Genomic DNA, 27749 nt, shown 5'->3' with positions numbered 1-27749 from the left:
TTCAAAATAATAGGCAAAAACAAAACTATTTTTTCAAAATTTTACCACACACACACAGCAGTTTTTTCTGAGCTTTGAACATTTCAGGGGTTAATCCAGGAGTGCTGTTCTATATTTCAGCAACTGACTGATGAGTTAATGCCTGATACCTAGACCTGTATACAGTACTGCAGTCCTCATTGTGGTAATTCTTATTTCATATCATTTGGGGATTTTATGCACATGCAAGTGCTATTTTTTTTATTTTATTGGCTGATTATCTCATGCCTTATACACCCCAATTTGGAAACATTAGCTGAACTATTAATGGTTCCATATTTGTGGTTTGTTGTTAGATGAATTAATAAATGCATCAGTGCACACTGGTTATTTTTTTTTGTCACTTCCATAAAGTTGCAAGTCTCATGCAAGAACCTGCAATTCGTGCTAAAACTCTTTGTTGCAAGACGTACTGCAGGTGCACTTTTATGAGGAAAGACAATATGATATATGATAATTTGTATATTTATCCACTGGTGAAATATGAGCCTCCCAGGTGTGCCCCACAGAAGCATCTCTGCATCAGAAACTGGTGGAAACAGTTATCATTTATTTCTCAATATGCTATCTATCTGTAGAGCTTTTGATCATGTAAATGCAACTAGAAATAAGAGTATATCTACTTCTTTATACAACAACCTCCATGGGATATGGTACTCCTAAAGGGGCACCAATGGTGATTCACATCTGCCACCCTTCCAGATTCAAAAGGATAGTGAAGATCTCAAGGAATAGTGGAGCCACTATAAATGTGGTAAATCACAACAAAAAAAACTTCTTGATTAGTCTCACCTGCTATTAGGGCAGGGTGACTGAGTTGCCTGTTTTGAGGCCTCTATAAACATGTGGTATAAACCTTGGTAACTGATACCGACAAATTGATTTTAAAAGACATGAACAAATACTAGGACATATTTGTTACAAAACATTTTGGTCCTGGGACCTTGATTATTTCTAATGTAAGAAGTGATCAAGGTCCCAGAACCAAAACATTTTGTAATAAGTATGTCCTAGTGCTTGCTCATGTGTCTCTTTAAACTCCATAAGGCTCTCAAAAAGGCTTAGGCTGATGTCAAAGCAACAGCTTTTGGTTTATAGCCCCTGCAGTTCTGGGAGCATAGAGAATGATGCTGACTTGCTGAGAGCTTTGTACACCTCCCTTACTTCTGAAGTAATAACAGACAAAGGGTTCTTACTCATATTTGCTATATGTATTGTCAATTGGCAGTGGGCTGGCACAATACTTCTTGGCTGGGTTTGAAAAGTTATTTTTCATAGCAATGACAAAAAAGTTCACCTTGATGCATATCAGCAAAAACTGGTGAGCATCAAGACTATTGTAGGAAGAGATATTGTATATCACATAATAGAATCAATTTGTGAGGTGTGAAGGACAGCTATACACTGTCACATATAACAACCTTGTGAATGAAGGTCAGCTGGGAATATGTAAAAATTATTCTTCAGACCTCTTAGCTAAAATTTCACTCTGAAGATGACTAACTTTACTTGTTAGTGTTAAACACTGTGTCTGAACAGTTTTCAAGAGCATGAGTTGTCACACACCTGAGATCACTGGAGTTTACAGTACAAGTCTATAAACATATTCACATGACTGAATCTCTAATAAGGCTGACACGTGTAAACATGCTGACATGATTCTAAACCTCAATACATTATTTAGGCGAGGTTTGGTTAGGTTAGATTATTGTCTATAAGCAAACACGAATCAATTTTAACAAGCCATAATGCCCATAAATGCAATAACATACAAAGTTAATAAGAACTTTTAGAAAGCAAACAGAAAATAGAGACCTACCAACAAGACTGTAAAACTATAGCTTTTTCATAAATGGGTTAATGCTACATATTCAATGTTTTCAACCGAAGTAAAATACTGTACTGGATGACAAATAAACAAGTCTGTGTCATTTACTGCCCAAAGATTTGCCCTGCTTTGATTGGTAAAACTAAAATCACATTCAGGCTTTTATTTTGTGGTCTAACAACATGGAATATATGACTGGGAGATTGTAACTGCTTGGTTATACAATTGTCTGTTCAGTACACTGGGACATTTAATCAGAAAACCCTGACAAAGTTTACCTTTCATTTGGCTATCTAAGAAGATGCAATGAATGACTTGAGACTCAGGAACCTGACTGTATCCTCCAGTCAGTAGATCCTGAAACTGAGTGCTTACACTACAGTACCATAATGTGCCTTCATTATTATTCATTAACAATGGAACAAAGATGTTTATGATACTAGAAGCCTTAAGAAATAAAAAAATTGACAACCAGCAAAAAACTTTTTAAGTATAATTTTTTAAGAACAATGGCCCAAGTGGAATGAGCGTGTAATTAGTGATATGGTTTGACAGAGATGCCCTACTTCAGGTGTAGATCAGCTGTGTTCTGCATTTAGTGTGTGCTGAGAGCCCTGTAATTTAGAAAATAAGTTGGGAGAGGGAGATGTTTGTAATATATCCTAAATTTTCATATTCTTTCTTTCAACACACCAGCCGTATCCCACCGAGGCGGGGTGGCCCAAAAGGAAAAACAAAAGTTTCTCCTTTCACATTTAGTAATATATACAGGAGAAGGGGTTACTAGCCCCTTGCTCCTGGCATTTTAGTCGCCTCTTACAACACGCATAGCTTACGGAGGAAGAATTCTGTTCCACTTCCCCATGGAGATAAGAGGAAATAAACAAGAACAAGAGCTAGTAAGAAAATAGAAGAAAACCCAGAGGGGTGTGTATACATATGCTTGTACATGTATGTGTAGTGTGACCTAAGTGTAAGCAGAAGTAGCAAGACGTACCTGAAACCTTGCATGTTTATGAGACAGAAAAAACACCAGCAATCCTACCATCGTGTAAAACAATTACAGGCTTACGTTTTACACTCACTTGGCAGGACGGTAGTACCTCCCTGGGCGGTTGCTGTCTACCAACCTACTACCTAGAAATTTTCATATATGTTATTTAATTTGAAAAGTGCATTTTTACAATATATGCTTTTTTTCAGGAATGTAACCCTCCCTATTCTTGTGTAATTCTACTGTGGTACTCTCTTCCCAAAGCCTTAAAATGATAATTTAAAAAAAAAAAAGAAGAAACAGAAGTGAAAATTAATGCAGTGTTAGAATAATGTTATACTACAATCATCTAGTGAAACTATCCCTTCTAGTTACTTGCCTGTTCACCCCAATCCTCTCCCCATGAGTTCTTAACAATCCAGAATGGCAGTCTCTTCTTGAACACAGGGTAAGCTGCAAGGAAACCCTCAGAGTTAGCTAGCAACTACTATATACAGCCATTAGGATGAAATCTACTAACTGGTGAGAGTGTTTCGGATATCTTTTTTGTAGAGCTGCATTCTTCAGGAATGACTCTACAAAAAGTATCACAACATACAAGGTCAGAGTAGAACCCAACACTGTGTATTACAGTACATACCTGTTCACCCCAGTCAGACCCCCATGAGTTCTTGACAATCCAGTATGGCTGCTTTCTGTGCAGGTATTTGGTGGCTAAAGAAATAAATTAGTCAATGCAGAGGCCTATACATTTCTGATCACAGCTAAAATGCAGTGGTCTTCTAAACTTAATCCAATAATGTCACTGAATTTTTTTAACACAATGGGACAAAAACTGAAATTTAATCCAGATGTTAATAAAAACAAAAGGGGTGAAAGTTCCTTTTCATGTTATAAATTATATGCCAAAACAAGGAAGACCACTAGACAAAATAAAGGTTTAAGCTTTTCATGACTAGAAAGACTTTACAATGCAGTAATCTCTTCTTGTATTTAACCTACAGCCATTTCTCACAGACAAGGTCATAAAAAGACAACATTTACCATTACTCACTATAGTTGCCTAATTTCTGACTTAGGTTGCAAAACCTCGTAAAATCTTTTTTTTTTTTTTTTTTTGCATGAATTCAAAATGGAGGGCAAGTGTTATATAGGAGAGGCCTGGGGGGTGAATAATGAACAAAGCTAAGATGACTTTAGTGGCTGAAATAACTATAGCATATTTTTTTGAGTATTTTTAAATTGGAATGTGTTAAACTGTATAAAATTGGCAAAATTAACAACTTCTGCACACTTTATTGGGTAGTTTTTAAGTTGAATGGGCAAGTTCTTATATGCAATTAGTAGAACAGAAACTATAACCAAATAGCCAGGAACTGGGTCAGAGTAATTGAATTTGCTGAAAATAAGCCTAAAAGTGGGGAAAATCACCAATGTGTAAATTGCACCCATACCATCAACTTTGCATTTTACATAATTCTGTAAACTTCCCATCAAATTTTACATTTTTGGTGTCATTACTTTCAGAAAAGGTTCTCTACCAATTTAGAAGATATAATTATTATTATTATTGATGAATAGAGACACTGACCACTGACAGAACTTAATTTTGGGGGTTATGTCAGTGAAAGGGTTTTTATTAGTACATTACTTCCTAAACACATTACTAAGTTTTTAATTCTCCTCTATTAGGTAAAAATAGTTCTAAATTTGAACAGTCATGTGTACTAGAAATTTTCCTGTGGAGGTGTTAAAGCATCAGGGTGCCTACCACTCTTATCTACAGACCGTGTTACTCCTGAGCACCAGTTCCTATCACAAAAATTTTCTTTTCTTGATAAATGAAATAACTTTACCACGCAACAGTTTTCCTCTTCTGGACCAGTTTCATTCCTGTTCCTTCTGCTAAAACTTTCTTCTTATTTTGTGTCTGCTATTAATTAGAGCAGGTGGTGTCAGAAATTAATTATTTCTTTATAAACAATGTATGATGCTAAAATACACTTGTAATTAAAGTAATTTACTTTACATTTTCAATTGTATTATTATCAAGCATCAGCTTGATGGGATCGCAGTCATTCCCTTGAACAGTCCCACAGTTTAGCAGAGGCTAAACTGTGGGACTGTTCTTGCTACTGCTCTTAATCCCAGACTGACTTTATTAAACTAACAACTTTCAGAGTTCAAGTACTGGACACATCAGCTTCCAAAACTCATGTGTGTCTAGCCAGTTTGCCAGAGTCCTTTTGTACTTGTTATCAATACTGTGTCATGTCCTATAAACTACTTGTCTGTGGTCACTTCAGTCTAGCATATATATCTGCTGCATGTTCAAGTTCCTACCTCAAAATACTTCTCTAATAACCTTCTTCCATCCTATCCTCCTTCCATCTGCCACTATTCTTTCCAGTCTTTTCCATTCTTTGAATTATGCTCCTCATATCATTACACTAATTTTAATTTCTTCATTCTTTATTCTATATGAGTTACATACTACATATAAATAATATTTTATTTTTTTTTTATTATCACACCGGCCGATTCCCACCAAGGCAGGGTGGCCCAAAAAAGAAAAACTTTCACCATCATTCACTCCATCACTGTCTTGCCAGAAGGGTGCTTTACACTACAGTTTTTAAACTGCAACATTAACACCCCTCCTTCAGAGTGCAGGCACTGTACTTCCCATCTCCAGGACTCAAGTCCGGCCTGCCGGTTTCCCTGAATCCCTTCATAAATGTTACTTTGCTCACACTCCAACAGCACGTCAAGTATTAAAAACCATTTGTCTCCATTCACTCCTATCAAACACGCTCACGCATGCCTGCTGGAAGTCCAAGCCCCTCGCACACAAAACCTCCTTTACCCCCTCCCTCCAACCCTTCCTAGGCCGACCCCTACCCCGCCTTCCTTCCACTACAGACTGATACACTCTTGAAGTCATTCTGTTTCGCTCCATTCTCTCTACATGTCCGAACCACCTCAACAACCCTTCCTCAGCCCTCTGGACAACAGTTTTGGTAATCCCGCACCTCCTCCTAACTTCCAAACTACGAATTCTCTGCATTATATTCACACCACACATTGCCCTCAGACACGACATCTCCACTGCCTCCAGCCTTCTCCTCGCTGCAACATTCATCACCCACGCTTCACACCCATATAAGAGCGTTGGTAAAACTATACTCTCATACATTCCCCTCTTTGCCTCCAAGGACAAAGTTCTTTGTCTCCACAGACTCCTAAGTGCACCACTCACTCTTTTTCCCTCATCAATTCTATGATTCACCTCATCTTTCATAGACCCATCCGCTGACACGTCCACTCCCAAATATCTGAATACGTTCACCTCCTCCATACTCTCTCCCTCCAATCTGATATTCAATCTTTCATCACCTAATCTTTTTGTTATCCTCATAACCTTACTCTTTCCTGTATTCACCTTTAATTTTCTTCTTTTGCACACCCTACCAAATTCATCCACCAATCTCTGCAACTTCTCTTCAGAATCTCCCAAGAGCACAGTGTCATCAGCAAAGAGCAGCTGTGACAACTCCCACTTTGTGTGTGATTCTTTATCTTTTAACTCCACGCCTCTTGCCAAGACCCTCGCATTTACTTCTCTTACAACCCCATCTATAAATATATTAAACAACCACGGTGACATCACACATCCTTGTCTAAGGCCTACTTTTACTGGGAAAAAATTTCCTTCTTTCCTACATACTCTAACTTGAGCCTCACTATCCTCGTAAAAACTCTTCACTGCTTTCAGTAACCTACCTCCTACACCATACACTTGCAACATCTGCCACATTGCCCCCCTATCCACCCTGTCATACGCCTTTTCCAAATCCATAAATGCCACAAAGACCTCTTTAGCCTTATCTAAATACTGTTCACTTATATGTTTCACTGTAAACACCTGGTCCACACACCCCCTACCTTTCCTAAAGCCTCCTTGTTCATCTGCTATCCTATTCTCCGTCTTACTCTTAATTCTTTCAATTATAACTCTACCATACACTTTACCAGGTACACTCAACAGACTTATCCCCCTATAATTTTTGCACTCTCTTTTATCCCCTTTGCCTTTATACAAAGGAACTATGCATGCTCTCTGCCAATCCCTAGGTACCTTACCCTCTTCCATACATTTATTAAATAATTGCACCAACCACTCCAAAACTATATCCCCACCTGCTTTTAACATTTCTATCTTTATCCCATCAATCCCGGCTGCCTTACCCCCTTTCATTTTACCTACTGCCTCACGAACTTCCCCCACACTCACAACTGGCTCTTCCTCACTCCTACAAGATGCTATTCCTCCTTGCCCTATACACGAAATCACAGCTTCCCTATCTTCATCAACATTTAACAATTCCTCAAAATATTCCTTCCATCTTCCCAATACCTTTAACTCTCCATTTAATAACTCTCCTCTCCTATTTTTAACTGACAAATCCATTTGTTCTCTAGGCTTTCTTAACTTGTTAATCTCACTCCAAAACTTTTTCTTATTTTCAACAAAATTTGTTGATAACATCTCACCCACTCTCTCATTTGCTCTCTTTTTACATTGCTTCACCACTCTCTTAACTTCTCTCTTTTTCTCCATATACTCTTCCCTCCTTGCATCACTTCTACTTTGTAAAAACTTCTCATATGCTAACTTTTTCTCCCTTACTACTCTCTTTACATCATCATTCCACCAATCGCTCCTCTTCCCTCCTGCACCCACTTTCCTGTAACCACAAACTTCTGCTGAACACTCTAACACTACATTTTTAAACCTACCCCATACCTCTTCGACCCCATTGCCTATGCTCTCATTAGCCCATCTATCCTCCAATAGCTGTTTATATCTTACCCTAACTGCCTCCTCTTTTAGTTTATAAACCTTCACCTCTCTCTTCCCTGATGCTTCTATTCTCCTTGTATCCCATCTACCTTTTACTCTCAGTGTAGCTACAACTAGAAAGTGATCTGATATATCTGTGGCCCCTCTATAAACATGTACATCCTGAAGTCTACTCAACAGTCTTTTATCTACCAATACATAATCCAACAAACTACTGTCATTTCGCCCTACATCATATCGTGTATACTTATTTATCCTCTTTTTCTTAAAATATGTATTACCTATAACTAAACCCCTTTCTATACAAAGTTCAATCAAAGGGCTCCCATTATCATTTACACCTGGCACCCCAAACTTACCTACCACACCCTCTCTAAAAGTTTCTCCTACTTTAGCATTCAAGTCCCCTACCACAATTACTCTCTCACTTGGTTCAAAGGCTCCTATACATTCACTTAACATCTCCCAAAATCTCTCTCTCTCCTCTGCATTCCTCTCTTCTCCAGGTGCATACACGCTTATTATGACCCACTTCTCGCATCCAACCTTTACTTTAATCCACATAATTCTTGAATTTACACATTCATATTCTCTTTTCTCCTTCCATAACTGATCATTTAACATTACTGCTACCCCTTCCTTTGCTCTAACTCTCTCAGATACTCCAGATTTAATCCCATTTATTTCCCCCCACTGAAACTCTCCTACCCCCTTCAGCTTTGTTTCGCTTAGGGCCAGGACATCCAAATTCTTTTCATTCATAACATCAGCAATCATCTGTTTCTTGTCATCCGCACTACATCCACGCACATTTAAGCAACCCAGTTTTATAAAGTTTTTCTTCTTCTCTTTTTTAGTAATTGTATACAGGAGAAGGGGTTACTAGCCCATTGCTCCCGGCATTTTAGTCGCCTCATACGACACGCATGGCTTACGGAGGAAAGATTCTTTTCCACTTCCCCATGGACAATAGAAGAAATAAAAAAGAACAAGAGCTATTTAGAAAAAGGAGAAAAACCTAGATGTATGTATATATATATATGCATGTGCGTGTCTGTGAAGTGTGACCAAAGTGTAAGTAGGAGTAGCAAGATATCCCTGTTATCTTAGCGTGTTTATGAGACAGAAAAAGAAACCAGCAATCCTACCATCATGCAAAACAGTTACAGGTTTTTGTTTCACAGTCATCTGGCAGGACGGTAGTACTTCCCTGGGTGGTTGCTGTCTGGGTGGTTGCTGTCTAAGGTATTTAAACCTATGCACTTTAAATGGTTAAATAGCCAGGATATATATATTCTTTACCAACCAAAAACTGAAGGCTGGGGCAGTATGTTTCAGTGGAGGAATAATTATGGAATGAGTGATGGCTTTTCTTTCTTTAGGTCTCCCTGTATTAGTGGGAAATGGCTGTGTTAAAACAAAGAAAATCTGAAGCATCTAGCTAAGATAAAGAGTAGTCACCAACTTACTGTGTACACCATAGCCAACAATCAGCATGCCATGGTCCAAGTCCTTAGGGTTACATAAGAACTTCAGAGGATGGGACACTCCACCAATATAGAACTGAAAAAAAAAAAAAATTATACATTTGTTCATAACCAACAAGTATATACCATATTTTATGGTGTTCAAGATGCTATTTTTTCCCAAAATAATTCTCGAAAATTCACCCAGCATCTTGAAGGCCAAAGGTTACATGAGAACATAAGAAAGAAGGAGCACTGCAACAAGCCTGTTAGCCCATGTTAGGCAGGTCCAAGTCACACCCACATTGCTCGGAGGCCTCAGCCTAAATCTAGAGAAGTTTTTCAATACCAAACAGTAATCTAAGCTCCATATATGACCCGATAATGAATAAAAAAAAGAATAGTAAAAATTTGTTGGCGCTGAGCAGCGGTAGGCTAAGGTAAACCAGGCAATGGAATTGGATGAATTATGGTAGTATCAGTAGGATAAGTCAAACGTTTACCATCAAACCATCTGGTAATAATATTTTGACTTGCCTCAAACATTCCTGACATTAACCCGTAAATGGTCCAAACGTATATATACGTTTTTTCAACATCTGAAAGTATGTAAAAAAATGTAGATCATCTTTTTTGTTTTACATTTGAAAACGTGTAAAAACACTTTTATCTACATTTTTTTTGTTATATTTGAAAATATGTAAAAAAAATGTAGATCTACTTTTGTAGCACTACGAATTTGAACGTCGATCTCTTTGGACCGTTTAAGGGTTAAGGGAACATTATGAGATATAAAAAGCAAAAGTAAAATTGTAGTATATTGTAGTTAAACACAAAAGCTGCCATCGACACACTGTAGGTTTGTTTTGGTAGTGTTGCAGTACAAAAGTACTCTTATTACAAAGTAAAATCAATAAACTTAAAACACAAGCATATTTTTAAAATGCATGAAAAAACCATTACATGGTGGTAAAAGATATATTAGACATAATAAACATTTGTGGTCATTACGTATGTAAAATTAAATATTAAATCACGTTCAAGAGATATTTTATGAAAATGCTTTTGAAGCTACTGGAAGACAGAGCTGTTTAATCCTTCAGGTAACTTGTTCCAAAATTTAGGGTCCTTTGATATGAAGCCCTTCAGACTCTGCTTTAGCACATGATTAATATTTTTATAAAGTGTTCTGTATAATATGCACATCAGTATGTGTGGATACCTGGTATGAAGAATTAGACAATGTGCAACATCTGGGTATCTTTACTATGTTCCCATTTTACTTCCTTCTTTTACATATCTTCCCAAATTCATCCACCAGTTGCAGAAGTTGGTGCATGAATTTGGGAGGGTATGTAAAAGAAGGAAATTAAAAGTGAACGTAGAAAATAGTAAGGAGATGAAGAAAAAAAAAATTAGATAATGAAAGATTGGATATCAGATTGGAGGGAGGGAGAATAGAGGAAGTGAATGTGTTCAGATATTTGGAAGTGGACTTGTCAGCAGATGGGTCTATGAAAGATGAGGTGAATCATAGAATTAATGCAGGGGAAAAAAGTGAGTGGTACACTGAGGAGTCTGTGGAGACAAAGAACGTTATCCATGAAGGCAAAAAGGAAATGTATGAGAGTATAGTGGTACCAATGCTCTTATGTGGGTGTGAAACATGAGTGGTGATGTTGCAACAAAGAGAAGGCTGGAGGCAGTGGAGATGTCATGTCTGAGGACAATGTGTGGTGTGAATATTATGCAGAGAATCCATAGCTTAGAGCAAGGGTGGGGAACTTCCAGCCCACGGACTGTGTAAAGCCTGTGAAATTATTTGGTCTGGCCCTGCCAAGGCAACTGCAGGATTTAATTAAATTTTTGACCAAATATAGCAGGCTAATTTTTAAGTTCATAATTTTGTATGGACTGTGAATGATGTTATAAATATCCAAATAGTCCTTGGCAGATAAAAGGTTCCCCACCCATGGCTCAGAGATTAAAAGGCATGCAGGGTTTCTGTAAGTATTATCTACAGGGCTGAGGAGGGGCTGTTGAGTTGGTTCAAACATTCAGAGAGGATGGAATAGAACAGACTGACTAGGAGGATGTATAAAACTGTAGTGGAAGGAAGGTGGAGTAGAGGTCATCCTAGGAAGGGTTGGAGGGAGGGAGGCAAAGGAAGTTTTGTGAGTGAGGGGCTTATACTTTCAGCAGGCATGCATGAGTGTGTTAGATAGGAGAGAGTGGAGGCATATGGTTTTTATGAATTGACATGACATTGGAGTGCGAGCAAAGTAACATTTATGAAGGGATTCAGGGAACCGGTTAGCCAGACCCGAATCCTGAGGTGAGAAGTACAGTGCCTGCACTCTCAAGGAGGGGTATTGATATGCTGCAGTTTTTGTTAACTGTAGTGTCAGCACGCCTCTGGAAAGACAATGATGGAGTGATAATGAAAGTGTTTCTTCTTTTTTGGGTCACCCTACCTCGGTGAGAAATGGCCAATGTGTTAACTGTCCAAATGTAGATCTACGTCTACTGTCTAGCTCTGTCTCTGTTTATCTCTGTCTCTGCTCATCTTTCTGTCTGTCTTCCTGTCTCTCTGTCTGCTTGTCTCTCTTTCTGTCTCAGAGAGAGAGAGAGCTGCTCATGAACTAACAGGTATTACACACGATGGAGTGTCGTTACATCTGATTCCTGAACAAGTGAAAATGCGTATTACTTGCCAGTCATTCTTATTATGTATTATATCTACAACTGACGATCTGTTGGAGTGTGAGCAGGGTAATATTTAGTGAAGGGATTCAGGGAAACCGGTTATTTTCATATAGTCGGACTTGAGTCCTGGAAATGGGAAGTACAATGCCTGCACTTTAAAGGAGGGGTTTGGGATATTGGCAGTCTGGAGGGATATGTTGTGTATCTTTATACGTATATGCTTCTAAACTGTTGTATCCTGAGCACCTCTGCAAAAGCAGTGATAATGTGTGAGTGTGGTGAAAGTGTTGAATGATGATGAAAGTATTTTCTTTTTGGGGATTTTCTTTCTTTTTTGGGTCACCCTGCCTTGGTGGGAGACGGCCGACTTGTTGAAAAAAAAAAAAAAATCTACAAGCACAGTATAACACTTTGGATTTTTTGAGGTTATCCCAGGTAATTTACACTATGTATAATTTATATTTATGTGTACCTGTGAGATAGAGACAGAGATAGACAGCAGGGACAGAGATAGAGACAGCCAATGTCAATCAGCCACCCACCCACACAGCCAGTCAACTGCCGGCCAGCCAGCCTCCCGAACATACATTACACGTATTCTAGAGTTGTTTCTCTTTACTTAGGGCATAGGTTATAGGACATTCCGGCAGGATGACACTACCAGTGGTATCAAAATTAAAAGGATGTTGCACATGGGTTATTATCAAGGTTGTTGATATTTTCTTAACCACTTGTGGCCACACCCATCTCAAAGCCACTAAACTCAGGGTCAACATCACTTTCCTCTTAAAAGGGGAGTGTTAATACGACATGACAGTAATGAATCCCTGGTGTTTGCCACGCTGTTTGTTCTAGCTGGTGCTCAATTGAACTGGTGCTCCCACAAGGTGCTAAGTGGTCCCAGATTTTTTAATACTGCACACACTAAGTGTTAAGACCCATTCTATACTGACCAAGCATCTCAGGCCAATCATCCCAAATTTGGAGGCAGAAAAAATAAAACGTTGATCTACGTTTGGAGCGCTAGTGGTAACAACGTAGATCTACGTTTGAACAGTTATGGGGTTAAAAAAGAAAATCAAGTTATTAGGAGCACTGGCAGTGCAAACATAGGTCTATGTTTGGACAGTTAAGGGGTTAATAAAAAAATAATAATACGTTTTGCAATCCAATGGCTTTATCTATACAAACTGAAGGACATAAAGGGAAGAGTGTAGAACTAGTATATACAAAAGATGAGGTAATCAGTCCCTTAGCCTTGGAGTTGGTAAAGAGTGCAATAGTCTTGAAGAATCTGAAGCACTGGCATGAAGATTGGTGCTTATATACTGGCGTCAGGTAAGGTATGTGTTAAACATCTACAAATAAAGATACCCAGATGTTGCATGTGTCTAATTCATCATCTTGTCAGTACTGTATGCCATTCATCTATGTACATACTTGGTATGTTCAGTAAGTTAAAATATTTGAACAGTGAAGGGTACTTTGGAATGAGACAGAGTGATTGGTGTAATGGTAGATTTTGTAAGGCACAGTACATGTTGTTTGGGTAAGTAGCTATTATGGAATACTGTTTTAGTTAATTCATATAGTTTACGTTTTTAAGATTGTCATGAAAGACTGCTTTTTTTTTTTTTTTTTTTTTTGCTCTGAGGTGATTTATAACAATATTAATAGTCTTTATTTCTATAAGTACATGTACAACATGTACAGATGTAGCTGTCATCTATAACCTACTACAGTACATAGAAAGCCCTTGGTTATGCAGAGCATTTTGGGAAACTTTGATTAATTTTGTCCCCAGGATATGATCCAGACCAGTTGGCTTAACACCCGGGAACCTACTTACTGCTAGGTGAACAGGGACAGCAGGTGTCTTAAGGAAACATGCCCAATGTTTCCTCCTGTACCAGAGATCAAACAATGGACCTCAGTATGTGAGCTGAGTATGCTACCAACTGGGGCCTTGAAGTTTTTGGTCGTAATTTGCGTAAATGTGAATTCCCCAAACTTCTATCTGATATTTGTTGAATTAATACCCTGCATCTCATTGGTGCAGTAAACTGCAGTTTCTCCTCACTTTGGATCAAGTCTTCTGCTAAGTATAACTGTATACCCAGGTACATTGTATACCTGGTTAGTGTATAATAGCTGTAGTAATACACGGATATCATCTTATTCTTTACTTAGGCATGTGTCACTGTAGTTGAATACTGATATGTTCCTGCTGATGCTAAGGTTACTTGTATAATATTTGCAGTCTTGATCTGTGGTGAACTGGTTACTGTAATGGTCAGATTATTATTATTATTATTATTATTATCATAATCACATCAAGCACTAAGCCCATACGAGTCATAAAGCACTGCTGTAGTGGTCAGAGAAGGCATAGGAAGTTCCCCATTTAGAGACACCAGCTTTAGAGTAATCAAATATATTTATGAATTATGAAGTACACTTAAGCACATTTTTGTGTACCTAGTGTTCACCACATAATTAAGTGACATACAAGAGCACTTATACTAACCTGGAGAGCATTGGCATTAATTCCAATAGAAATGGGTCCATTCTTTGTCAGCCACCTGGCCAGAGCATCTTCATTCTGGGGCAGCTCCACTGATCCATTAACAATTACCTTCACCTAAAGAAAAATATTCATGCTAAATAACTATTTAATAATTTCCAGAATAAAAATTAAATTATTGTTTTTAGTAAACTTATTTGCCAAATGGCAAATGAGTGTACCATTTCCACAGGCAGATATATTTCATTGTTGTCATATACAGAGAACACCTTGACTCCCACCCTTTCTCCATCCAATTAGCCTTTCTCTGCCCCAGTCAGGTGCTTTCTTAAAATCTCAAACATAATGAAGAATTTGCCAAAGAACATTATAATGAGCAAGATAGCAAATTGTCTTCAGTTTCTTACTCCTATCACATATGCAAAAATAACAAGCACCTAGTTTTAGCCAGCCAAAAAATACATTTGATGAACATTCTCAAAGGGCAAGAGCCACAAGGATATGAAACATACAGTACTATGGAAACAGTTCATCCATCCTGGTTAATTAATTTGAGATTATTAAGAGTGTTTCACTGTAAACCTGCTTCTTACCAAGGACCTGTTGAAGTGGCACTCTTCATCCTTGGCATCATAGGGGTAGTCAGTCTCAGTCTCCAAGCCACCAAGTTTCTGAATTGCATCGTAAGCATTCTCAGGCATGCCACCATTACAACCAGCATCACTTGTATCACAGTCAACCAGTTCTGCAGGGAGATAATTTTTTTTTTTTTAACACCAAGGCAGGATGACCCAAAATGAAAGAAAAACCCTAAAAGAAAGAAAAAACTTTTATCATTGTTCACTACTTTCACCATCATTCATATATAATCACTGTCTTTGTAATAATGTTGGTAGAATTACCGACAATATGTAAAGTAAAAGGACACAAGCCATTACGGCTTTATCAAGCTGTAATGGATTGATAAAGCCCCTGGGGAGCGAAACATTGCCACAATAAAAATGTCACAATAGTTGCACTTGTGTCCTTTTACTTTACAAATCACTGTCTTTGCTGAGGTGCTCAGATATGACAGTTTAGATGTCACTCCAAACAGCCAATATCTTAAATCCCTCCTTTAAATTACAGGCATTGTACTTCCCACCTCCAGGACTAAAGTCTGGCTGTATTTCAAACTATGCAATATTAATTTTTTGAAGGAAAATTAGTAAACTACACACTACAACTCTGTCTAAACACAGAAGATAGGAGGCAAAAAAATCTAACAATGCTATTATCACTCATGATAGACCCAAGATAGGAATTCAGAGTACCACATCAATGGATTTTAGACAATACCAGAATGTATTTTGTATTATAAATTTTAGATATAAACTGGCAGTTTAGGTTAATATTCTCATATTTTCATGTTTGATAATATATATATAATCTTCTTTCAACTAACTGGCTGTATCCCACCGAGGCAGGATGACCTAAAAAGAAAAAACAGAGTATGCACAAAACAAATGTTATACCAAATTATTACACAAGATCAGAAAATTTCATGAATCATAAATCAAACTGTCATGGTTCATGATAACTAGATTGATGTGAGTTGTACTGATCCAGACTGATACCTGCACACCATCTGTGCATCAGAGGTAAGTAATAGTTGGGTATAGATATGACATTCTAAAGTGGGACCTAACAGGGTCACACAGTAGATATAAATTTGTTGAATAAACAATAGATATTCTTACAACCTACAGAAAGTACTATATGTTCCTCTTGTATGTAAACTGCAACAGTCAATGCAAAAAGAAAAAAAATTGCTTAAAGTTCTAATAAGCCTGATTATCATTTCAACCCTTGATGAAAATTATCATGCAATTTACCATATTTTCATTGGTGTTTTCAAAAACAACTGTATAAGGTGCCTTGCCATTACCTTGTTCTGAGAGAGAGATCAGGTTCTTGTGTTTGATTGCCCACTGTCCCTCCACATTGCCAGTGACAGAGAAGGCCCAGCATGATCCACACATTCCCTTCGATATAAGAAGCATACATTATAATGGTTAATAAGAAGTTAATCTTTGTGTTACTTTGCATATTTTAGATTAATAAAAATTACAATTTACTTTTTCTACTTAATTCAAATAGCACACATCTGTAACATTATAAAATAAAGTTAGGTGACAGTTTAAATTTTTTTACACAAGTACAATATAAGAAACTGAGGTGTCAAGGCTTGGGAATACCTCTGTAGAGTCTGCCAGGGGACAAGGAGCCAATTGCAGAAAAATCCTGTTTAAGAAAATGGAGGTTATATATTTCTTGTTTTTTTTGTTTTGTTTTTGTTTTTTCAACAAACTGGCCGTATCTCACCAAGGAAGGGTGGCCCAAAAAGAAAAACGAAAGTTTCTCTTTTTAAATTTAGTAATTTTTACGGGAGAAGGGGTTACTAGCCCCTTGCTCCCGGCATTTTAGTTGCCTCTTACAACACGCATGGCTTACGGAGGAAGAATTCTGTTCCACTTCCCCATGGAGATAAGAGGAAATAAACAAGAACAAGAACTAGAAAGAAAATAGAAGAAAACCCAGAGGGGTGTGCTTGTACATGTACGTGTAGAGTGACCTAAGTGTAAGTAGAAGTAGTAAGACGTACCTAAAATTTTGCATGTTTATGAGACAGAAAAAAAAGACATCAGCAATCCTACCATCATGTAAAACAATTACAGGCTTTCGTTTTACACTCACTTGGCAGGACGGTAGTACCTCCCTGGGCGGTTGCTGTCTACCAACCTACTACCACAGGATGGTAGTACCCCCCTAGGGGGTACTACCCATGGTAATACCTCAAAGTCACTATTTGAAAACAAACACAAGGTCAGATGTTTGTTTTCCTGTTATGCACTATGTGGGGCAGGATTTTTTTTATACTGTGTACACTCAAGGCACAGATCTATTCTCTTGTATCTAAACCAAAATATATGACTCATATCTGAGGGTAGTGTGCTTAAAACGTTGAACTACTTGAACAACATAGACAAAAGTAATGTGGAAGACAGTGAAAAAGTAAAATCCAACACACAGATGTCTGTTTCCTTGTGTCTTAGTAAGCATGAACTTGGTGGTATATGAGGCACAGCTACAGCCAAATAACATTACTGAAGAAGAGAAGAATTGTAGAACAAGCTTTTATTGGGACAATAATGCACTGAGCTAGGTTTTATTTAGCCATGGTTTGTCATGACCTGATAAAGCTCTAACACAGCAAAATGTTCCACTAAAAGTTCATTCTGAAATATTTATCTTTTCTTCAAGGCTTATTTAATAAGAGTACATATGTTATTCTCCATGGGGAAGTGGGGAAGACTCCTTCCTTCATGTATTTGGACATGTAGTGTACAATTTTTCCTCAGTGCACATCACTCATGTCTCTTTTCATCACCTGATCTTGTCTCTGGATGCTTATCATGGCAGCCACATGAAGAGAACGTGATGCTGGTGAAGCAAAGAAAATTAAGCATGAAACAATGACTATTTTGAAAAAAAAACTGGTGGTATCCGAGATGCTGAAGAGTGGTGCATGCGTCATAGAGACAGCACGTGTTAGAACTCCAATACATTTAATCTGGGCCAGTGAGGTAAAGATAAAGGCTCTTGCAATGAATAATTCTCAATACAACAATGAAACAAATGAGGAATAAGTCATACAGGTAAATAACTAAATGTGTAGATTGAAAAACAAAAGAGAGATGTTCCACTTGATGGCCTTATTATCAGGGAAGAAACCTTACCATACTATAAAACAGTACGTGAGGAGGAAGAACAACCCAAAAATGAGCACACGTTTACTTCTGGACGGTTCAATAGGTTTAGAATGTGCGGTGGTTTGTATTATATAAAGTTCAGTGGGGAAAGTGCCTCTGCTGTCCATGCTGATGTAGACAAGTTCCTGGTTGAGCTAGCTAACATTATCTCTGAAGGTGGCTACAAACCTCAGCAGGTATTTAATGCTGATCAGACAGGTTTATTCTGGAAGATGATGATATCTAGAACATACATCAGCAAACAAGAGAAAATTACTGCTAGATTCAAAACCACAAAAGACTGTTTCAGCTTGCTTCTTTACAGTAACACATCTGAAGTCTTTACACATATGCCCTTGTTTGTTTATTACTCCAAGAATCCACTTGCATTACAAGGTAAAGGTTAACATATTGCCTGTTATTTGGAAATTCAATGCCACAGCATGGGTGACTGAGGCCTTCTTCACCGAGTGGTTCAAGCATCAATTTATCCATGAAGTAAGAATGTACCTGTCCCTGAAAAATCTTGCATAATGGGTTCTCCTCATCCTTGATAATTGGCATAGTCTTCCTCAACTCCTGGAGGATGCTGAGCCAGGTATGAAGATTGTATTTTTTTTACCCCAAAATACAACACCCTTTATACAACAACTGGATCAAGGGGTTATCATAACATACAAGTATCACTACACATGAAGTGTCATGCAGAAACTAGTGGCAGCACTTGATCATGAGACAAGATAGTGGAGTGTCAGAGTCTGGGTGCCAATTTAACATTGCAGATGCATGGAATCTTGTAGCAAAGTCAGCATTAAATGGTGGTTGAAGAAAAATATGTAGTAGTGTGGTGAATGATTTTACAGGTTTTCTATCAATGGAAAGTCAGAATTAGGAAACTGTTGATCTGGCAAGGAGAAAGCCATGTGAGAAATTTGAAGCTATGAAGACAGATGACATCAATGAATGCATAGATGATGATGAGGAACCAGATGCAGAAACAGAAGACAATGAGGATGAAGAACCAGAACCTGAACTACTGATGCTGACACTACAAGAGATACACGAATCACTGCATATTGTTGGTAAAGTTGCAGTCTTGTTTACTGAAAAGGACCATGAAGCATTCCTGTAAAACATACTCTGAAGCAGGCACTTGGGCCTTATCATCAGCTGTATAAAGAACCTCAGGGTAAAACAAATAAGCAGTGTATGGCAGAGTGCCTGAGGACTCCACTACAACAATTAAGTGATGAAACTGCATGAACATCACAAGATCCATGACCTTCAACTTCACAAGATCCACGAACCTCAACATCACAAGATCCACGATCTTCAACATCACAAGATCCACGGCCTTCAACATCACAAGATCCACGGCCTCCAACATCACAAGATCCACGGCCTCCAACATCACAAGATCCACGGCCTCCAACATCACAAGATCCACGGCCTCCAACATCACAAGATCCACGGCCTCCAACATCACAAGATCCACTGCCTCCAACATCACAAGAACCACGATCTTCAACATCACAAGATCCACGATCTTCAACATCACAAGATCTACGACCTTCAACATCACAAGATCCACTACCTTCAACATCACAAGATCCACGATCTTCAACATCACAAGATCCACGATCTTCAACATCACAAGATCCACGATTTTCAACATCACAAGATCCACGGCCTTCAACATCACAAGATCCACGACCTTCACCATCACAAGATCCACGACCTTCACCATCACAAGATCCACGACCTTCACCATCACAAGATCCACGACCTTCAACATCACAAGGTCCACGACCTTTAACATCACAAGGTCCATGACCTTCAACATCACAAGATCCACAATCTTCAACATCACAAGATCCACGGTCTTCAACATCACAAGATCCACGGCCTTCAACATCACAAGATCCACGGCCTTCAATATCACAAGATCCACGACCTTCAACATCACAAGATCCACGGCCTTCAACATCACAAGATCCACGGCCTTCAACATCACAAGATCCATGACCTTCAACATCACAAGATCCACGACCTTCAACATCACAAGATCCACGACCTTCAACATCACAAGATCCACGACCTTCACCATTAAAAGATCCACGGCCTTCAACATCACAAGATCCACGGCCTTCAACACCATAAGATCGCTAACCTTCACCATCACAAGATGACCAACCTTCATCCCAAGATCACCAACCTTCAGCATCACAAGATCACCAACCTTCAACATCACAAGACCTTCACCATCACAAGACCACCATCCTTCACCATCACAAGACCACCAACCTTCACCATCACAAGATCACCAACCTTCACCATCACAAGAGCACCAACCTTCACCATCACAAGATCACCAACCTTCACTATCACAAGATCACCAACTTTCACCATCACAAGGTCACTAACCTTCACCATCACAAGATCACCAACCTTCAACATCACAAGATCACCAACCTTCAACATCACAAGATCACCAACCTTCAACATCACAAGATCACCAACCTTCACCATCACAAGATCACCAATCTTCACCATCACAAGATCACCAATCTTCACCATCACAAGATCACCAATCTTCACCATCACAAGATCACCAACCTTCAACATCACAAGATCACCAACCTTCGCCATCACAAGATCACCAATCTTCACCATCACAAGAGCACCAACCTTCACCATCACAAGATCACCAACCTTCACTATCACAAGATCACCAACTTTCACCATCACAAGGTCACCAACCTTCACCATCACAAGATCACCAACCTTCAACATCACAAGATCACCAACCTTCACCATCACAAGATCACCAACCTTCACCATCACACAACCAACCCTAACCATTAACCTCACCCCAGTAGGGAAATAGGCACCCTCTCCACTCAAATCACGATCTTAAGTATCCCCTACCCATCTCAAAAGCAAATACAGTGGATCCTCATTTTTCATAAGGCTCGAAAGCTGTAATTTTTGGAAATCGTAACTTGTTTTCGTCAAAACATTGACTCGCGAATCGTCGTTCGTCTGGGACGCGTACGCACGGCCCCATGCCGCCTCACACTCCATTCCCAGCCAGTGTGCCATTGTTTATCAGTGAGTGAGGATAATCCCACAAGTTCATATGATACATTACATAATATTCCATTTGTTTTAGTGCTTGCAATTGCTAAATAAGCCACCATGGCTCCAAAGAAAGCTTCTAGTGCCATCCCTTTGGTAAAGAATGTGAGAAACATATAATTTAAGAAAAAGTTTGTAGAAAAATACAAAAATAGTGGTGGTAGAGTGGTAGTGATGGTGGTAGAGGGTGGTAGTGATGGTGGTAGCATTGTGATAATGGTAGAGGGTGGTAGTGATGGTGGTAGCATTGTGATAATGGTAGAGGGTGGTAGTGATGGTGGTAGGAGTTGTGATAGTGGTAGAGGATGGTAGTGATGGTAGTAGGAGTTGTGATAGTGGTAGAGGGTGGTAGTGGTTGAGATGGTGGTAAAGGGTGCCTTCTTCAGTGATTCAGCAATTCTACTAACTCCTCCAATATTGTTGGAGTTATATAGGGCTACAGAAAACACTGCTGCCTTAGCTGCAGCCTTCACCACCATTGTGGACAGCTTATGCTCTCAGTGGCCCTTATACACCCAACAACAACAGAACGCCTATTGTGACATACATAATGACTTATTTTATTTATTCTAGAGTATATTCCATGTTTCTATGTTATTAATATTGTTTATTATGTCATATTAGTTGAACTGTGATAGATAAATAAGCTGTAGAGTTGAAATTAGTGTCACATTCTCCAACAATAAACTCGCCTCTCCTCCCTCTGCCCCGTCTGCCATACACCAACAAGAGTCTTCAATAAAGGTAAGTGTGATGTTAACCCTTAAACTGTTCAAACTTAGAACTACTTTTTTTACATTTGAAAGCATGTAAAAAAATGTAGGTCTTCTCTTTTTTACAATTGAAAGCACGTAAAAAAATGTAGGTCTTCTCTTTTTTTACATTTGAAAGCATGTAAAAAAAGCGTAGATCTACTTTTGGAGCGGTACACATGTAAACGTAGATCTATGTTTGGACAGTTTAAGGGTTAAATGTTCATTTATACATTTTATTAGTGGTTTACATTTATCTGGCATTCTTTTCTGCATGTAAATCTATATTTAAGCTAGGGAAGTGACCCCTGAAGTGACCTAGAGTCCTTATGGAGGGGGATTCCCCTTCCAAACAATAACCTCTCTTCCCTCTCTCCTCCTCCCTGTCTTCCATTCATCAACAACAGCCTTTAATAAAGATAACTGTCATGTTGAATGTTCATTCTTTTGTGCATGTAAATCCATCTTTAAGGTAAAAAAAAAATTTTTGTTGATACTTCTGGGCATCTGGAACAAATTAATTGGATTTACATTATTTCTTATGAGGAAAATGGATTCACAAATTGTCAATTTCGATAATAGTCACACTCTCTGGAACAGATTAATTACAAAAAACCAGGGTCCACTGTAACAAATATAGTACAATATTAATGTAACTATTTTTTTTTTAGTTGCATGTACTCTTTCTTTTAACAGTCTGAATCTCACTCGACTTAAGGTATTACATAGAGCATCTTCATCAACAAAATTAGGTACAAAAATATTATTTTTGTAAGAATTCTGATAGTAAACAAAATTAGTTTGGGGTATCTGAGGTCTAAGGAATGCAAATAAATTTTCCCATATGTTTTCAAGTCCATACATCATGGAAATCATTGGTAACACAGCTATCCAGAACGTAATCTGTGAGGTTCTAACTTACCTGATTTTTCACAGGTGTGACAACACCCTGGTTCCTCCAGTCAAACTCATTAGGTAATTCAATATCTTCAGGGATGACAGCTGGTCTCATGGCTGATAACTCTGGCTGCAAGTCATGACGTAAGCCCAGCATCTTGCGGAATTCTTGCTCTGCAAGTGATATTGAAGGTACTGTATAGGTACTGTAAACCTAAGAATAACATTTATTTTAAATACACAACATATCTGGATTGACCAAGTGATCAACAGGAAAGTTTGGCCCAGGCCAGACTGTGAAGGTAGAAGAGCCTTTGAAAATCCTAACAGGTATATCACAAATAAATAATGAAAATATTCTCATGGCTGATACACCTCTGATGAGTTTTGAGTCTTCCTACTCCTGGAGTACAGCCATGGGCCAGGCACGGTAAAAGTATATCACAAATAAATAAATTGAATACATACAATCAAGCCTAAGAATTCATGGATATTAGCCACGTTCCAGGGGACACTGACCCCCGGAACACCCTCTGAAAAAAAAGTGTGTTCAAGGATAATTCTGGTACTGCTACATTGCTTTAAACTGTTTTGCCAAACCTCTCAAGGACTGATAGATGGGGAATATGAGTAAGTGATGTGCACATGTAATGTAAGAATCCCTTCTACAAATGACATTACACTGTGTGAGCACGTAAGATGAGAGAGATGATGTGGAAGGATGTTCGGTCATCTTGGCATGTCAGAGCAGCTGCTGGTGGTACGACATGTAGTGTTGGGAGGGCAGCTGATAATGTCATGAGTGTTGGTGGTGCTTCATGAGGTGCTGGCAGTGCAACTAGTAGTGTCAGAAGTGTTGGTGGTGCCTCATGAGTTGCTGGCAGTGCATCGGAGGTATCAGGAGTGTTGGTGGTGCCTCATGAGGTGCTGGCAATGCAATTGGTGGTGTCAGGGCTTCTAGTATCAGGGCTAAAAGGGTGTCACATGTGTTATATTTACATTTTATATCAGAATTACACTCATCAGTATTATCTGAATCAGTGCTTTGCTGCCAGTCACTGTGAGAATACCTGACTGAAGCAATTTTACCCTTAACAAACAAGACAAACAATAAACAAACTTAATTTCTCTAAAGTATGGTACGTATATCTAATTAGTGTGTCTGACATATATAAACAACTTTATAGAAAGCCGCTTATTAGGCACGGCTTTTGGGCAACCATAAAAACTAAACTATGATTACAAGTATATGAGAATAAGAACTGCTGGTAATGAGAACCTAGTAACCCCTTTTACTGTGTACATATATGTTACTGAATTTAAAAAGAGAAACTTTCAACTTTCTCTTTGGGCCACCCTGGCTCTGTGGGATACAACCAGTGTGTTGAACGAAGAAGAGAATAAAAATACAGCCTCTCCTCACTTAGCGACGTATTTGTTTACTGATGACTCAGATTTATGACAGGCTCTCTGGCCAGTATACCTAAATAATAAATATTAGAGGTGATTTCCTATATTCTGTTTATTACAATATACAGTACAATACTGTATTAACATTTAAAAGTATACTAAACATGTTATAAATGGTGCAAGGGTGACATTAAAGCAATATCAAAGACAGGTGACATTAAAGCAATATCAAAGACGGGTGACATAAACCCATAGTATACTCCTCGTTTAGTGACAAATTCGTTTACCGACTCCGTTAAGTGAGGAGAGGCTATACATTGTTTTTAAAACATTGGAGATATTTAATAATTAAATAAAAAAATTATAATTACAGTGGTACCCCGAGTTTCAAACTGCTCCCAACTCGAACAATTATGTAAGTGTATTTGTGTAAGTGCATTTGTAAGTGTATTTTTGAGGGTCAGAAACGGACTAATCTTTCTTTCTTTCTTTCTTTCTTTCAACACACCGGCCGTATCCCACCGAGGCGGGGTGGCTCAAAAAAAAAAACAAAAGTTTCTCCTTTTTTTTTTTTTTTTTTTTTTTTTTTCAACAAGTTGGTCGTCTCCCACCGAGGCAGTAATATATACAGGAGAAGGGGTTACTAGCCCCTTGCTCCTGGCATTTTAATCGTCTCTTACAACACGCATGGCTTATGGAGGAAGAATTCTGTTCTACTTCCCCACGGAGGTAAGAGGAAATAAACAAGAACTAGAAAGAAAATAGAAGAAAACCCAGAGAAGTGTGTATATATGTGCTTGTACATGTATGTGTAGTGTGACTTAAGTGTAAGTAGAAGTAGCAAGACATACCTGAAATCTTGCAAGTTCATGAAACAGAAAAAAGGACACCAGCAATCTACCATCATGTAAAACAATTACAGACTTTCGTTTTACACTCACTTGGCAGGACAGTAGTACCTCACTGGGCGGCTGCTGTCTACCAACCTACTAATTGAGGTATATGTGGAGACAAAAAACATTATCTATGGAGGCAAAGAAGGGAATGTATGAAAGTATAGAGGTACCAACACTCTTATATGGGTGTGAAGCTTGGGTTGTAAATGCTACAGTGAGGAGGCTGTTGGAGGCAGTGGAGATGTCCTGTCTAAGGGCAATGTGTGGTGTAAATATTATGCAGAAAATTCGGAGTGTGGAAATTAGGAGAAGGTGTGGAGTTAATAAAAGTATTAGTCAGAGGTCTGAAGAGGGGTTGTTGAGGTGGTTTGGTCATTTAGAGAGAATGGATCAAATAGAATGACATGGAGAGCGTATTAATCTGTAGGGGAAGGAAGGTGGGGTAGGGGTTGTCCTCGAAAAGTTTGGAGAGAGGGGGTAAAGGGAAGTTTTGTGGGCGAGGGACTTGAACTTCCAGCAAGCATGTGTGAGCGTGTTAGATAGGAGTAAATGGAGACAAATGGTATTTGGGACCTGACGAGCTGTTGGAGTGTGAGCAGGGTAATATTTAGTGAAGGGATTCAGGGAAACCAGTTATTTTTATATAGCCGGACTTGAGTACTGGAAATGGGAAGTACAATGCCTGCACTTTAAAGGAGGGGTATGGGATATTGGCACTTTGGAGGTATATGTTGTGTATCTTTATACGTACGTACATGCTTCTAAACTGTTGTATTCTGAGCACCTCTGCAAAAACAGTGATGATGTACGAGTGAGGTGAAAGTGTTGAATGACGATGAAAGTATTTTCTTTTTGAGGATTTTCTTTCTTTTTGGGTCACCCTACCTCAGTGGGAGACGGCCGACTTGTTAAAAAAAAAAATTATTATTATTATTATTATCAATTGAAGCACTAAACCATTTATTGAAAGAAAAATTCTATTATATATGTCAGAGTTACTTACCGGTAAGATCAGCAAATTTGGTGGATCCATATGTTGCTGAGCCTCTCTCATTCTGCTGAAGAATGTGAACTTTTTTCATGTTCTGGCGGAAAATGTTGAACCTTTTCTTAAATTCTGCCTGACTCTTGTATGCCTTGTTGTGCTGCTTCATGAAGGTCTTAAAGACGCCAATGTGAGTTAAATCATGAGTGCCTCCAATTTTCTGTTGGCAAATGGAAGAAAAGTACATTAAAATTTCTTGAAAATGTCTACTGATAGTTACACATAAACATCACATACAATTAAAGGTTTTAATGGTAATTACCTTTATGAAACAGTAAACTTTCAAGCTAAAAGGTACTCTAAATTTTTAATAAAAAAGCAAATATGGATACAGCATTTACTGGTAGTAAGGAAAATATGTCAAGAAATTGTTATTACAGCTAGCCCTCCACTTTCGCGAGCTTTGAACATTCACGAATGCCCAGCTGCCCAATCATATTTACCAAACAAATGCGGGAAAAAGTATGGGAAACCGCGTCCCTACTACCCTCCCTCTTACCCCATCAACAGGCAGCCTGCCAGTCCACCACTCACTCAGTCATTGTCCTGCTTGCCCCCAAGCAAGCAGCAACCTCTATTGATGAGCCAGCCCCTAAGCGCTCTAAGAAAGTCGTAAATCTGGAGAAGGTGAAATTGCTAGACAAGTGTAGGGCAGGTTATTTGAGCAATTCTGCCATTGGCTAACTATCATCACCATCATCACCGTCACTGTCATCATCATCACAAGTTGTCAGAGTTTGTCTGCCTAACCTTATGAATGGTGAATGTTTTATTTATTAATTTTTTGTTATTAAACCTTAACATGTATATAGTACACTATTTTACAATGTTTTTGTGTGTTTTATGATTGTTCGTGGTTCAATAGGTTAAGGAAGCAATACTGTTAGGCTAAGTAAATATAATTACTATATTTCCCTACAAAATATATTTGCGCCTCAAAACATTTGCAAATGCTGCCATACAGTTCTTTTGTTCTAGAAGGCTGTTCGAGTGCTGATACCAAACAAATTTGTCCCCCGTAAGAAATAATGTAAATTAGATTAGTCTGTTTCAGACCCCCAAAAATACACTTACAAAAGCACTTGCATAAATACACTTACATAACTGTTTGAGTTTTTAGCTGCTCGGAACCCGAGGTACCACTGTATTATTATATTTCCCTACATCATATTCGTGCACCAAACATTCATGAATTTTCAAGATTCGCAAGGTTCTTGATCCCCTAACCCCTCACAAATGTGGAGGGCCTCCTGTAGAGTAGTAATGAACTAAAATTTTATGCTCTTATTTTGGCAAGACTATTTAAATAAAAAGAATCCATATCTGATAATTACTCATTAAAACCGGAATGTTGAATAGTGTAAAAGTATGTAATACAGGTACCATCCGACTTATGACC

At 38.4% G+C, this 27749-nt stretch overlaps 2 protein-coding genes across 2 annotated transcripts in view; both read right to left on the bottom strand.

Annotated features, from left to right (window-relative positions):
• Positions 1–26510, bottom strand: part of CtsF (Cathepsin F) — a gene marked incomplete at its 5' end in the record, with an annotated part of 40065 nt that extends 13555 nt beyond the window's left edge. Inside the window, 7 exon segments of the mRNA XM_070080250.1 lie at positions 3502–3575; positions 9195–9288; positions 14425–14538; positions 15015–15166; positions 16349–16445; positions 23025–23173; positions 26309–26510. Coding sequence (XP_069936351.1) covers positions 3502–3575; positions 9195–9288; positions 14425–14538; positions 15015–15166; positions 16349–16445; positions 23025–23173; positions 26309–26510 — 882 coding nt within the window.
• LOC138851281 (uncharacterized) lies at positions 16405–23018 on the bottom strand. Its single transcript, XM_070080249.1, has 2 exons — positions 20661–23018; positions 16405–20451 (listed from the first exon to the last, which is right to left on the bottom strand). Exons 1-2 carry the CDS (start codon positions 21072–21074, stop codon positions 19279–19281), a joined length of 1587 nt encoding a protein of 528 aa, XP_069936350.1. The 5' UTR covers positions 21075–23018; the 3' UTR covers positions 16405–19278.
• Positions 26511–27749: the final 1239 nt, after the last annotated feature.

Source organism: Cherax quadricarinatus, unplaced genomic scaffold (genome assembly GCF_038502225.1).
Source record: "Cherax quadricarinatus isolate ZL_2023a unplaced genomic scaffold, ASM3850222v1 Contig246, whole genome shotgun sequence".
Lineage (NCBI taxonomy): Eukaryota > Metazoa > Arthropoda > Malacostraca > Decapoda > Parastacidae > Cherax > Cherax quadricarinatus.
The sequence above is the reverse complement of the archived record's forward strand: the minus strand, read 5'-3'. Positions and strand labels throughout refer to the sequence as shown.

What these genes read in the sequence shown, in the direction of transcription:
- LOC138851281 (XM_070080249.1), bottom strand. Translation starts at nt 21,074, where the DNA reads ATGGTTAGGGTTGGTTGTGTGATGGTGAAGGTTGGTGATCTTGTGATG. An exon ending in GTGATCTTGTGATGTTGAAG is followed by an intron (nt 20,452 to 20,660) that starts GTTGGTGATCTT and finishes GTGATGTTGAAG; the next exon opens with GTTGGTGATCTTGTGATGCT.